Source organism: Falco peregrinus, chromosome 16 (assembly GCF_023634155.1).
Source record: "Falco peregrinus isolate bFalPer1 chromosome 16, bFalPer1.pri, whole genome shotgun sequence".
Lineage (NCBI taxonomy): Eukaryota > Metazoa > Chordata > Aves > Falconiformes > Falconidae > Falco > Falco peregrinus.
In genome coordinates this window covers 2,813,993-2,827,386 of record NC_073736.1, presented here as the reverse complement: position 1 = coordinate 2,827,386, position 13,394 = coordinate 2,813,993, and the positions used below count along the sequence as shown (strand labels likewise).

The following is a 13,394-nucleotide window of genomic DNA, read 5'->3' as shown; positions in this document are numbered from 1 at the left end:
AGAGAGCGTACTTGGCAGCTAGCCCGTCCTACCAGCATTACAGCCCCAGCTGCACATCCCCCAGGATGGTGTGTATGCGTACCCCAGTCCTTCCAACTCACCATATTCAGGTCAGCTTCAGGAACGGGAGCTAAGCAACCTCCTCTCCCTCAACCAGCAGCAGGCACATTCCTCTCCCCAATGGGAAACAAGCCCCAGGGGTAGAGAAACCAGGCAGGTGGGGCTAATGCAGCAGCCAGACCTTATAAACCCCACAAATCCCATGATTTTAACCCAACTGACCACAGCTGATGGTTAACACCTTCTCCTCCTCCCACCACACCCAGCCATGGGGCTGCCAGGACCTGGCAGCATCTCTTCCACGGTCTTGGCTCCTTCCCCCTTCCCCCCCCCCCCCCCCCAAGGAGCTGCCTGCTGGGTCATCCTGATGCCAGAGCATCCTTCATGCCAGCCCCGGAAATGGAGTGGAAATGCTGCAAAAGTCCCCCTTGAATGGTTTGTGTCCTCCCCCGTGCCCCACGCCGTACCCTGCCCTTGCCATGTTGTCACCTTCCCTCCTTCCCTGACCCCCCCTAATTTAGGATTAATCCAAACCACCCCAAATGCCTGTGCTGGCAGGGCTCAGCCCCGCTGCCCTGGGGTGCAGAGGGAAGAGGAAAAGGGATTTCCCTTCTGGTTTTGAATTTTCTGTTACAAGGAACTCTATAAATAGGTTCTTACACAACTGCGTGTCTCCAGAAGTCAAAACCTTAAAGAAAACAGAACTCAACAGTTTTCACAAGGTTCATTAGCCCCAAATTAATGATAAAATATTTAAATCCTAGAATTATTTTGATGGGCTTCTGCTAATGCTGTTAATCAGCAGCACGGTTGCTCCTAGCTCCGTGGTGGCTCTCAGCAGGGTGGGGGATCCGGCTTTGCAAAAAATCAGGTGGTGACCAAATGCCCTGATTTTGCTGGGGGGAGAAACGCTTTTCTGCTCTTTTTATTTTTTGTAGGGAGTGAATGGCTAGGTTCTTCACCCAGATACAAAAACCGTCCTGGTCCTGAAGTGCTCTCCCAGCTTCATCCCTGCCAGAATCCTCACCCCTTAAACAGGTGAACCGCAGCTGCTCCGGCTGGATTTTGATCTGTCCCTAACCCAAGGCTGGATTTCCCCCCCCGCCAAGAGCAGCTCAGCAGCAGGAGCTCAGCCAACCATGGCACCTGGGCATGAGGTTGTTTTTAATTTGATTCTTAACTACGTCTGATGCTTGCGATTAAATAAAGCCCTAAACTCTCCATACGGTTCCGCGTAGCGAGTTGGGAGCTGCCCAGTTCTCTGCGGGGTCTCTCCCACCGCCATCTGCCGGTCACCATTTAGCAGGGCTGGCAGTGACCGTGACCTAAAACAACCCCGCAGCCAGCTGGTTTCCTGCAGCAGGAGAGCTGGTGCTGCTGGGCTCCTGCTGCAGGATTTCAGGGAGAAGGGAAATGCCGAGCTGCAGGGCAAAGCGGGGGCAGAAAGGTGGGGAAAAGCAAAAAAGCAAAGGTCTGATCCCGGCATCGCTCCTGGGCTGCGAGTTTATGCCTCGCCGAGACCCTTTCCCCGTGTGCTGCTCATCCGCTGATGTCTGGAACTACTTGGCTGAGGGATAGAGGTGGACTGGAGAAGGTGATGTTCTCCAGCAAACGTGCTGCAGAAACACAGGATCTGGGGACACACTTGCATTTAGCATCTTTCTCTGCTGTGAAGGTGAAAAATTGTGTGTTTGGGGGCGGGAGAAGCTGGCTGCTGGACCTCTTAAAAGAGGGAACCAGAAACACTCCAGCCCCCCTTTTGATCTCTTTCTTTTTTCCTCCAACTTCTCTTCCTCTTGCTTTCCTTGACCAAAAATTCCTGGCGGGGACACATCTCTGCTTTGCACTCAGCTGGGGGCTCGGGGAACATTCCCTACATCATCCTCGATCATCTCCACCTCCTGCTGCTTTTACACAGGTTTAAAAACATTAAGTTGCAACCTTGCAAAAACTGGCCCCTGGATGCTTTTGGAAAGCCGAACCCACACCCCCTTCAGCACCTCCAGGAGTAATTCTGCATAAGCACACGCTCAAGAACATTTTATAGATAGAATAAGCAGGTCCCTGGCCTCTGGATCCCCCAGCGAGACACTGCACGCCCCACAACAGGCTTTTACAACAGGATTTATTCAGTGCATGCTCTGGGGATGCACAGGACACAGCATCGTGGAGGAGGACACAAATATTTGCCTTCAGGTCATTCTCCACCTCATCTGTTTAAGAAATCAAGGGATGCAACAACCAGAGAAGGGACTGTATCACCTAGTCCCTTCCACCGCTCCGCAAAGCTCATCACATATCCAACACACCTTACTGGGAACCTTCCAGTGAAGGGAGCAGAGACATGGGGCAATAAACCACAGTGTCCCAGACAATGAAAGCAGCCCTGCAACAAGTCCTGGAACCGCTGGTAACCTCTGTCACCATTCACTCGTCTCTCTTGAGCTCAAATTGTACCAGCACATGTGATGACTTGTTGCTCCTGGACCAGGTTCCACCACACGCAAATTATATGTCAACTGGGATCTGCATCTAAATTCAAATACACAGCAGTTACGCAAGGAAGGAAGCCATGCAGAAGAAAGCTGCGTGAAGGAGCCCGTAACTCCTCTTTAGCGCTGAAGGTTTTTCTTCTGTGCATGATGCACCCAGGTGCAGGCACACGCGTAAAATAAAGTGGTGGCAACGGACTAACTGTGGAATGGGTACATGCGGCACAGGGCAGAAGAGAGGAAGGAGGCAAGGGCCGAGGGGTGTGAGGAGGAGAAAGGAGTACATCTGGGTAGTACTGGCCACATACTAGAACCAGGAAGGGAAAATAAAATCCTCTCCTGTGGGGGGAAAAAAAAAAGCAAAGCCACTCTTTCTGGACAAAAAGGGAAGAGATGAAACTTCTCCAAAACTGAGATGAACAGGCACATCAGGAAGGGAAAAGAGCATTTTTGTTGGAAACTCATCCTGACAAAGACCAAACCACCACGTCTCAGCTACAAACACCAAACCCAATGACCATGTCTCATCACCACTCGGGTTTCCAAGTCATTCTGCTTTCCCTGGGGACACGGTGCAGCGGGGCCTGCCAGCCACACAGGTGGGTGGGATAGCTCATCACTTCCAGTCTGGAAACGGACCAGAAGCCCAGGCTGGCTGGGAGGAAAGGAGAAGCATCCAAGGTCACCAGCATTATGTCAGACCCTCCTGCCCTTGGGTCTCTTCAGGAAGGGGACCAAGTTCCCATGGGACTGCCAGCTGCCCTTGGCTTGTCGGGGCTGGAGCAGATAAGGCAGCATAAGAAGAGAGTGTCAACCTGAATTGTCCATGGTGTCTCCCAAGCCCACCATGGCTGTGGAACTACCAATGCTGAAGAAAGCCTTGGTGACTGGTGCAGGGACAGCTGAGAAAGACCATTCAAAGCAGAAGGCCCACCAGGATGACACTGGGTAGGAGGAGGAATGAAAGCCCCAAGCAGGTACTGGGGGCTCCAGCCGTAGGCTGATCCATGCTTGTCTGATCTGAGTTTGTCTCCGGTTCTTCGGTGTCCAGGGCACCTGCTGGCAGAAGAGAAGAAAACATGGAATTAGAGGTGAAGATGTGAACAACAGAGGAACTCCTGCTCATGCAGCGCCATCAGTGACGTGCACCAAGACACTGGGAGGTGCGAGGCAGCAGTGCACAGATCCAGCGGGGGCTGGTGCGTTAGTGGGGAGCAGGCTGTAAACAGAACCATGCTTCACGAGCGAGACATCCAACCGGTCCCTTTCAGTGTTAGAGAAAAGAGTGAGGGGAAGGCTCGGTGCCACAGACAAGAGGAGGATCCAGAGGACCAGTGCAATACTGGGTCCTCCCAAGCGCTCTCCATGCTGCTTGGGGATCATCGAACATCTGAGGGTCCATGCCAGGACAGACCCCACAATTACCTTACCTGAGAGGGAGGTCTGGAAAGCAGGGCTCTGCCCTTTTTTTTCTTTGGAAGATGATGTTAAGCGCAAGAAGGTGGGCTCTTCGGGGCTGAAGACCACTGACTTTGAGGGGGTTATGAGCTCAGCTTTATTGAAACCTAACCTGATGTCTGGAACTACTTGGCTGAGGGATGGAGGTGGACTGGAGAAGGTTGATTTCTCCTTCCCATCCTCTTTGACACCTGTATTCGTTTCTGGGACTGGTTTGGGGCTGAAGGCTGGGCTTTCTAATAAGGCTGGATCCTCTGTGGTTAAGGGGCTAACAGACCCTCGAGCGTCTACCTCTGCTTCTGGAGATGCTTTATAATCCAGGTCTAATGAGGGCTCAAAAGAAAGAGTCAGCCCCGTTGCCTCAGTAGGACTGGATCGTTCTGTTTCAGGGGGTTCTGGCTTTGTGGTTGTGGAAGTTTGTGGTTGTGTCTTTGCTGCTGTGGTAGGTGCTGGTGTTGTAGTGGTGGGTTTTGGCTTTGCCGGTGTTGTAGCAGCAGGTGTTGGCTTGGCTGCAGTGGTGGTGGGTGATGGCTTGGCTGGAGTGGTGGTTGTGGTAGGCTTTGATGTGCCCATCGTTGTGGTGGGTTTTGGTGTGGTGGGTGTTGGCTTGGTGGTAGTGGTAGCTGTGGTGGTTTTTGGTGTGGTGGGTGCTGGCTTGGCTATAGTGGTGGCTGTGGTGGATTTTGGCTTGGCCATAGTTGTGGTGGGTGTTGGCCTGGCTGTAGTGGGTTTTGGTGTGGTGGGTGCTGGCTTGGCTGTGGTTGTGGTGGGTTTTGGTGTGGTGGGTGCTGGCTTGGCTATAGTCGTGGCTGTGGTGGGTTTTGGTGTGGTGGGTGCTGGCTTGGCTGTGGTTGTGGTGGGTTTTGGTGTGGTGGGTGCTGGCTTGGCTGTGGTTGTGGGTTTTGGTGTGGTGGGCATTGGCTTGGCTGTGGTTGTGGTGGGTTTTGGTGTGGTGGGCATTGGCTTGGCTGTAGTGGTGGCTGTGGTGGGTTTTGGTGTGGTGGGCATTGGCTTGGCTATAGTGGTGGCTGTGGTGGGCTTTGGTGTGGTGGGCGTTGGCTTGGCTGTGGTTGTGGTGGGTTTTGGTGTGGTGGGCATTGGCTTGGCTGTGGTTGTGGTGGGTTTTGGTGTGGTGGGCATTGGCTTGGCTATAGTGGTGGCTGTGGTGGGTTTTGGTGTGGTGGGCATTGGCTTAGTGGTAGCAGTTGTGGTGGGCTTTGGTGTGGTGGTTGTTAGCATGGTGGGCTTTGGCTTGGCAGTAGTAGTGGTGGGTGCTGGCTTGGTGGGTTTTGGCTTGGCCATGGCTGTGGTGGCTGCTGGTGTTGCAGGTTTTGGCTTGGCTGGGGTTGTCATTGGGAGTGTGGTGGCAGGTTTTGGCTTGGCTGTCATTGTGATGGGTGCTAGTGTTGCAGGTTTTGGCTTGGCTGTGGTTGGGAGCATGGCTGTGGTTGTGTTTGGGACCGTGGTTGTGGGTAGTGGCTTGGCTGTGGTTGGAACCATGGCTGTGGGTCTTGGCTTGGCTGTGGTTGGGAGCGTGGTTGCGGGTTTGGGCTTGGTTGTGGTTGGGAGCGTGGCTGTGGTTGTGGTTGGGAGCGTGGTGGTGGGTTTTGGCTTGGCTGTGGTTGGGATTGTAGTTGTGGGTGATGGCTTGGCTGGGGTTGTGGTTGGAAGTGTGGTTGTGGGTCTTGGCTTGGTTGTGGTGGGCACTGGTGGTGTGGGTTTTGGCTTGGCTGTGGTTGTGGGTTTTGGCATGGCTGTGGTTGGGGTGGGTGGGCTTGCCTTTGCTGTCACAGAGGCCGGAGTGGTCTCTTCTACTGTGGGTTCTGGTGAGAGACGAAAAGTGCCATGGGTTAGGGCTGGGGTCCTCAGCGGATCTCCTGCACTGAGCAGGGCCAGCAGAAAGCAGTGGGGGGTGAAGCAGCAGCTGACCCCTCTCAGGTCACCCTGGAGCATCCCTCACTCTGGGGTTCCCAACCTGGAGACATCTCTACTCCCTCACGCAACCTTCTGCCCCTCAAGGGGCATCCTCACGGGGCAAAACTTGCTGGCTAAGGGGGTACGAGGTCCTTGTCCGACCCTCCTCGTCCCGAGGCAGCTGACCTGTCCCAGGGGCTGCCATCGCACCTGACGTCTCACACTCCACCCTGGAACTGTGGGTCCAGGGCTTCCTGATAGCTCCAGGGGGGTTCAGAGCTTGGACCCCCAACCCAGGGGTCTGGGTCCCAGTAGCCTGTCAGGGGACACGCGCCGCTTTGCTTCACTCACCGCACAAGGAGTTGACGCAGACTCTGCCCTCGGGACACTGCGAGCATGAGGGTCCTTCCTTGTACGGCTTTCGGCCTTTCATGTTACCCCTGGTGGCAGAAGACACCAAGAAAAGGAAGGCGTGAGAGGGGGAAGCGCCCATCCCAACGAGGGGTCTGACTCAGCTGGCGTATCCCAGCCAGGGCAGAACTCAGGTTTCACGTAAAAACCAGGTCTCGGTCTCCTGCCCCAGGCTGTCAGCGCTGGTTACTCCACAACCTGCCCCCAAGGCTGCTAAAACCAGGGAGACAGCTCCAAGGGCCAGATTCTCCACCACCCTTTAGAAGAGAGCAGTGGGTGGGCATTCAGACAAGTGTCCTTGTCTCCCTTCCCCTCCGGACCCCTAAGAAGGTCTGCAGGTGATGGCTGCTCTTGGTGTCACCAGCTCCAAGCACCTGGTCCCCAGTGGAAGTCCCAGGGCTCTGCAAGCGGGAACCCACCTCTCCTCCCACGTCCAACCCTTCCTGCTGGTGCAAATGGGCTTCTCCACCCCAGGTGACCGCTGCTCCTGGTGGGGAGGAGCAGGGAGTTTGTACCCTCGGCTACTGCGACATCAGTTCTGGGCAGGTCCTGGGGGGGGAACGTCCCTCCCCGCGTCAGTGCCAGGAGCTGAAGCAGACCTCGGCAGTCGCAATCGCGGGCGAGGATCACCAGACAACCCTTCCTTCCTCCGAGACCAGCCCAAGATAACAAAAGCCTTTCTTGGAATTGCTTTGCTTTTACTTCTGAGCAAGGCCAAATCCTGCTCTGCTACGAGGACATTTCCAGCACCGAAACCCACCAAGCTGCGTGAGGTGTGGGACTTACGGGGGATAATAGTTGCAAACAAGCAGGTACATGTCCTCTGTTTCGATTCCATCGATCTTCTCACAAAACTTTGCCCCACAGCCGATCTGATGCGTGCTTGCCCAGACCACCTAAGACAAAGATAGAGGGTGAAGGTGAAGTGGTTGGGTGAAGGTAGATGTCCTGTGGGCAACCTGTGCCCTGGCCTTGAAGGCTTCTCTGTCACTACACCAACAGCCCCTTCATCTCTTCACGTGTGCCCCAGATCCCACATCCCCACATTGCTCCAGCATTCAGGATCCTGCTGCTGCCTGGACCACCTCTCAGCCTAGGGCTGCAGCCCACATTCCTATATGCCACAGCTTTCCTACCACATAGTCTGCCCAGGTAGAGCATCACCATCTCCACTTCGGTCCTGGCACCCCCCATCCATCCATCCTCACATTTGCCACCACCGTCTCTGCTCCTCCTTGCTCCCACCCAAGACTCAGCCATCTCTGCCTAAGACAAGCTGGCACCCACCTCTGCTCAGCATGACCTGGGCTGCAGAGCATGTTTAAAAAAAGGTCTTCTCCAAAGGGCTGCTCACGGCTGTCCCTGTGGCTGACCGTGCCTGGGTCCCCCTGCGTCACCATGATTCCCACCCGGCTCCTTTGCAAGGACTCTGGGAGAAGCTGGGGCTCTGGTACAGCTCCTTTCCCAACAGCCCCATCCCTCCCCACCACCGCCCGGTACCTGGGTGTAGTGGCCACACATCTGCCCGGGGACACACGTGGAAGTTGTCAGGTTGTAGTATTTCTCCTCCCCATTCCAGTCTTCCACGGCAAATTCCAGGTCCAGGGTTGGGGCCATAGCGAAGAGGTTTTCCCCCCGTCGGCCCCTCTCCTTGTTGTGGTCCCAGATGCACTTCTCTGCGTAGGCTTGAGCAAAGGCCTCCAACTCCGCGTCCCAGCTCTGAAAGGAGCTCAGCGTCAGTGCCCAGAGAGGGACACTGGGCTCTCCGACACCAAAAGGACACATACCCAGGACCCCTGGGCTCTCTGGCCACCATTTCCCCATTGACACGTAAAATTCAAATCCCTGCCCAACACGGCCCTCAGGAGAGGGGAGCTCCACCGTCAGCTCAAAGAGGAGCAGGTCAGCGCATCGGCGCGACTCTCACGACCCCAAGCACGTCTAACGTCATCGCGGAGCATCCTCAGCTCAGTGTGGACCAACCGTGAAGTCGGGTGGTCGCAGGGAGGAAACTCACCCCAGGCCACGCAGGAGGGGGCTTTGGGACACCCCTCTTTGATCAGGGTGGGGATGGGAGGAGAGCGGGGCGCATCCCCCCCAGCAGCTGCACAGACACTGGGAGCACGCGCTCCTGGGGAACATCATCTGCTCGCCTGGATCTGAGAGGCGGCCGCTGGCTGCGTGCCAAGAGCCAGCCCCCCCCCCCCCACACACACACAGGCCGCCAGCTGAGCCCACTGGCCACACTGATATGCAGGAGGAGGAGGAGGAGGAGGAGGAGGGGGAGGAGGAGGAGAAGGAGGTGGAGGAGGTTTTCTCGCAAGGAGGCACACGGGGAATCCTACGCTGCAGCTGTTTGGCCCGTCCTTGTGCCATTTGATGGAGACAGCCGCTTTGCTTCTGCCGCGGGCTGGAAGGCAGCCCGGCCAACAGCGTGGCCTGGGGGGGATCCCCCCATTCGGAGCCAGGGCTGGATCCAGCGAGGGACAGGGTCCTGGTGCAGGGCACGTCACCATCGGGGTGCTGAGCGGGGGAGGACACGCCATGGAGCAGCAGTGCTAAGGGACTAGGGGGGAAGGGAACACCGAAATATCTGGATGGGGGCACAGTGCTGGTTGACCTCCCGCGGTGGCTCTGGGCCAGCGTGACAGCGATGGCTGGAAACCCAGTCTGGGGAGCGCGCATCCCTCTGGCACGGAGCTGGGCTGCGTAAACGGGCGACCCACACCTGCAGGGTTTGCCTCATTAAAAACTAGAAACGTGGCTTTAGGCTACATATCCCCCCAGCGCTTAACTATTTCCACAGCAACCAGAGCCGTGTCCCAAACGGGGTGACCTCAGCTGGGCACGGTGCCATGGCAGCAGGTGAACTTGGAGGCGAAGGCAGCCCAAGCAAACATCCCGGGAGGGAGGCGAGGACGATGCTCTCATCGAAAACCTCTACCAAGAAATCATCGGGGCTGCTGTAAGCTAAACATTTGTTGTGCTTCCAAAAAAAAAAAAAAAAAAAAAAAGACAACAACAACAGCAAAAAGCTGCAGAGCACAAGCGGGTCCTGGGTGTTTAAGCAGGAGCAAAGCAACGCTGCGGAGGGAGCATCCCAGAGCACACAGTCCAGCTGGGAGCAGCAAGCACAGGCTCAGGGTTGCTGCTGACTTCAGGACCCTGCGAGATCGTTTCTCTCAGGCTTGCTCTAAGACTTTGCCTCCAAAGCTCTTCTACTCCCAGTTTTCTGTGCCTTGCTCCGGTGGGTGCCCGCGGGTTCATGGTGCTTAGGGTGCTGGCTCCATCCCCTTCGAGCCCAAAGTCAGCAGTCAGACCCTCCTACACCTACATATCACTTCTTGCTTCATTTAGTTGGCAAGTTCTCGTCTACCAGCCCACAAAGGTCTAATTCAGCCTGGGCAACATTTGGGCCAGGCAGGGAGGTCTCCTCCAAGCACCACAAGAGGAAAGCACCCCAGCTATCCACACTAAACAGTCCTTCTCCTCCACAAGTTCTGTTAACAGCGAGAAAAACCACGTGTGGTACAAGATACAACACGATAGGCAAGTCTTAATCAAATCAAGGATGCGAAGACAAAAAGCAGCATCAGCTCGAGAGCTCGGGTTTGCTCCCACTGAGCCACACGTGATGGTGGGCATCTGACTGTTTCCCCAAGCAAAAAGGGGGATCCCCCACCCCCAAGACAGCCGTGTGCAAGGCACGGTGAGCATTAGGAGCATGGTGGAAAGCTCAAATAATGGAATGGTCGTCGTGTTTGACGTTGCCGTTCCCTCCTCTAAAGAAAAGCTTGTTCACCTGCAAAGGTGAACACCACGCAGCAGGCGATGCCCCGCAGCAGGATTCCTCCCTCCAGCCCATGGCACCAGCTCATGGCAAAGTCTCACCGGCCTGTCCTCCCCATGGCAAGGGGCCCCAGCGGGCACTCAGTGAGTGAGAGCTGCTTTGCTTTCACACAGACCACCGAGGGGCTCGCATCCCACTGAGGAACTCCCAGAAACCATCAAAGACAACTCTATAGATGAAAGAAAACTCATCTCTTCAGAGGGAATTTGGGGAACCCCTCCAGGGATGCCCAGCTGTAACCCCGCTCTGCCTCCCCTAGAGCAAACCCCGATCCCTCCTGGCATTAGGATGGAGGCTTGCACTGCGCAAACACCTTCTACACGTCTGCAGCAAAAGCCACTTACCATCTTCAGCATATCCATAGCAGGGGGAGACACCTGGGAGCGGTATTTGTTATGCCCGTCCAAGATTATCTTCTTTTCTTCATCACTCAGGGACCAGCTCAGCTCCAGCGCTGTGAGCAACAGGAACGCAGGAGGAAGACCTGAGCTCAGCATCGTGCAGCCAGCTTCTGCTCTTAGCAGCCCACGGCTCTGGCAGTCGGATTTAAAGCACCTCCCAAAAGCAAGGAACACCCAACAGCCTGAAGATTGGGGAGGAAATGTATTTCTTTATTAGAGTGGAGTTTCGGAGCCACGCGGTACACACCCATCTCACATATCGGCCTTGATGGAGAGGCAGCAGCATGGCCGGTGCCAACAGGCACGCAGGGTCCACTCCCCCAGGCAGACCCCGCGCCTGAATCATAATCCCTGGGTTGGCATTTTTCACCTAAACCTCTGCTGCTCCGAACGTCAGGCGTCCCCTTAGCCCCCGGTTGTGGGTCCTCTCTTCTACCCCCGTCCCTTTTCTCCTAAATTGTAATAATAATAATAATCATCATCATCATCATCCCTAAGCAACCAGCAAAGCCCTGTTTTACACAAGGGTCCTCCCCTGTCCCTGGAACGCAGCTGCGTCTAGAAACGAAGGCAGCAAGATGCAGCCGCTGAGAAGAGTTTCCAGCGACTTCCCAGCTGGGAGCCAGAGCCCACCTCGCCCAGCCCCACATCCACGCTGGCCGCACTGGGGGGAAGCAGCGGGGGGCTGAGGAATGGCCCCCCCGGGGCTCCCCCAGCCTGCTGGGAAGCGGGGAGCAAGCAGAGGGTTGATGCCCCTTCCCTGTGCCACCTAAGCAGGAGAAGAACAGCTGAAATTGCCCCAAAAAAGGAGGGGCTGAGAGTCTGTCACTGCCGGCTGGAGCGCCCCGAGCAGGGGCTGTGTGGGGACAGGCTGTGCCCCCTCCCCAGGGCTCAGCATCGGGTGTCCTGGACCCTCCAGCCTGCCCCATGGAGACCCTCCATCCCGCCCCACAGGGACCCTCCAGCCTGCCCCACGGAGATCCTCCAGCCGACCCTGTGGAGACCCTCCAGCCCCCCCATAGAGACCCTCCAGCCCCCCCATAGAGACCCTCCGTCCCACCCCACAGGGACCCTCCAGCCCACCCTGTGGAGACCCTCCAGCCCCCCCCCCCCCATAGAGACCCTCCAGCCTGCCCTGCAGAAACCCTCCAGCCCCCCCCCCCATAGAGACCCTCCATCCCACCCCACAGGGACCCTCCAGCCCGCCCTGTGGAGACCCTCCAGCCTGCCCTGCAGGGACCCTCCAGCCCTGCAGCCTCTTCCTCCCCATCTGCGATTGTGCAACCGCCCCGGCTCTGCTCCAGGAGCTCCTTCGGGGATCGCAGGCTGTTCGGATCAGCGGGTGGGCAGCTCTGGCCAGCAGAGCCAAGTTAATCACACGCTGTTGGCTCTGCCTCCCCCTCTCCCCTCCTGGCTCCCCAGGCAGCGCTTTGCCATCTTTCCTGTTGCTTTGGACCATGCTGATCACCCCTCTTACCACAACAGCTCTCCTACTGCCCCCCAAATCTCTTACCTCAGCACCTTACCTTCTCCTTCGTTAGGTCCTGGCTCTGCCATACTCTCAAGAGTGGAACAATTTCTGCAAGCAGGGTCTGAGGGTGACACCTCGACGGGTGATCTTCAACTCACCTGGTCACACTGGGGCCCCCGTGTATTGCTAAGGAGTCTGGGTCAAGGCAAACCTGTCTCCATCATGAGACACCTCAACTGCTCTGCTGCTGCGTCTCTGGAGACCTGGAGAAACATCTAGAAAGGACCCACGTTGGCTGCAGCTCCTGCTGGCCAGCTCACGGGGCCCTGGCTGGCGAGGAGCAAGGCAGTGCTGAGAAGACCCCAACGCACGCACTGCTCTCTGCAAGCGAGGTGCGGAGGTGAAGGGCCAAGCCCCCCACCACCCCCGGCACGGCAGCATCCTGGCTAAGCCTGGCAGGAGGTAGCGCAGCAGCAAGGAATAAGGAAAACGGGACACACAGTGCTTGTGGGGAAAACAGCCCCGGAGGAGCCACAACCCGGGCGCGTGGCTCCCGGGGAAACGTGAGGAACAGCCGATGCACTCGGCAAGGTCAGGCGCGGCTGCTGGCAGAGGGGGCGCGGGGCCGTTTGTCAACTCCCCAACCTGCCCCGACGGCTGTTTTTGGAGCCAACGTCTGAAGCCTCGAGATTAACAGCGCAGGGTCCAAGCCCCACCCTGGAGCCGAGAAGCTCGTGTCCAGCCGGCATTAGGTAAGCGCGTGAGGAATGCAGCTTTCCTCCGGCTCACTCATGGAACAGCCCGTCCGCCACCCCCCGGGAGCCGGCAGCCTCAGCGCGGGAGAGGGGACCCCCATGGCAGCACCCGAGGGGGTGCGGCGTCGGGCTCAGGGCCGGTGGGCTCCGGGAAGGCACAACTCTGTGCTGGGGAAGTGAGAAACCCTCCTTTCCTACTGACCCACGGCTCGAGGGTCTTCAGCGGGGCTTCTCCGGCGTCAAACGCATCGCCTCGGTAGTGGCTGGATCCTTCTCGCTTCGCCTGTTTTGACGAGCTCTGGAGGAGTTTATCTTCTTCTGCCCCTGAAGGGTTGGCCGGAACAATCGGGAAGGAAGGACAGAGATTGTTGTTGGGAAGAAAAGAGCTGTTGCATCAACTTTGTTTAGGGAACCAGGCTGAATTGACAAAACATTTTCCAAAGTGTTTCTTTTGACATTTCCCAAACAGAAGCATCCCGACTTTTCACTCAAAATGACCTTTCTGCTTAGATAAAGTGCCCGAAAAAGGGCTAAATAACCCCTCGGTGGCTGACAGGCAACGTGAAAAGAAAAATCAGGAAA

At 56.7% G+C, this 13,394-nt stretch overlaps 1 protein-coding gene across 3 annotated transcripts; it reads right to left on the bottom strand.

The window, feature by feature from the left end:
* Positions 1–1,813: 1,813 nt before the first annotated feature.
* Positions 1,814–11,445, bottom strand: PI16 (peptidase inhibitor 16). 3 transcript variants are annotated; one of them, XM_055820027.1, is made up of 6 exons: positions 10,530–11,445; positions 7,836–8,054; positions 7,122–7,231; positions 6,276–6,364; positions 3,983–5,833; positions 1,814–3,611 (listed from the first exon to the last, which is right to left on the bottom strand). In XM_055820027.1, the coding sequence occupies exons 1-6, from the start codon at positions 10,680–10,682 to the stop codon at positions 3,469–3,471; spliced, it is 2,565 nt and encodes an 854-aa protein (XP_055676002.1). In that variant the 5' UTR covers positions 10,683–11,445; the 3' UTR covers positions 1,814–3,468. The 3 variants fall into 3 exon arrangements, with proteins under 3 accessions (XP_055676002.1, XP_027645705.1, XP_027645704.1); XM_027789904.2 differs by lacking the exon at positions 3,983–5,833 and having other exon boundaries at positions 1,815–3,608; positions 10,530–11,399; XM_027789903.2 differs by lacking the exon at positions 3,983–5,833 and having other exon boundaries at positions 1,816–3,611; positions 10,530–11,399.
* Between the last annotated feature and the right edge of the window lie 1,949 nt (positions 11,446–13,394).

Coding starts and splice junctions, on each gene's coding strand:
- PI16 (XM_055820027.1), bottom strand. CDS start 10,682: ATGCTGAGCTCAGGTCTTCCTCCTGCGTTCCTGTTGCTCACAGCGCTG. Junction 7,232..7,835: donor TGTGTGGCCACTACACCCAG/GTACCGGGCGGT, acceptor TCTTTGTCTTAG/GTGGTCTGGGCAAGCACGCA. Junction 6,365..7,121: donor GTTTGCAACTATTATCCCCC/GTAAGTCCCACA, acceptor TTCTGCCACCAG/GGGTAACATGAAAGGCCGAA.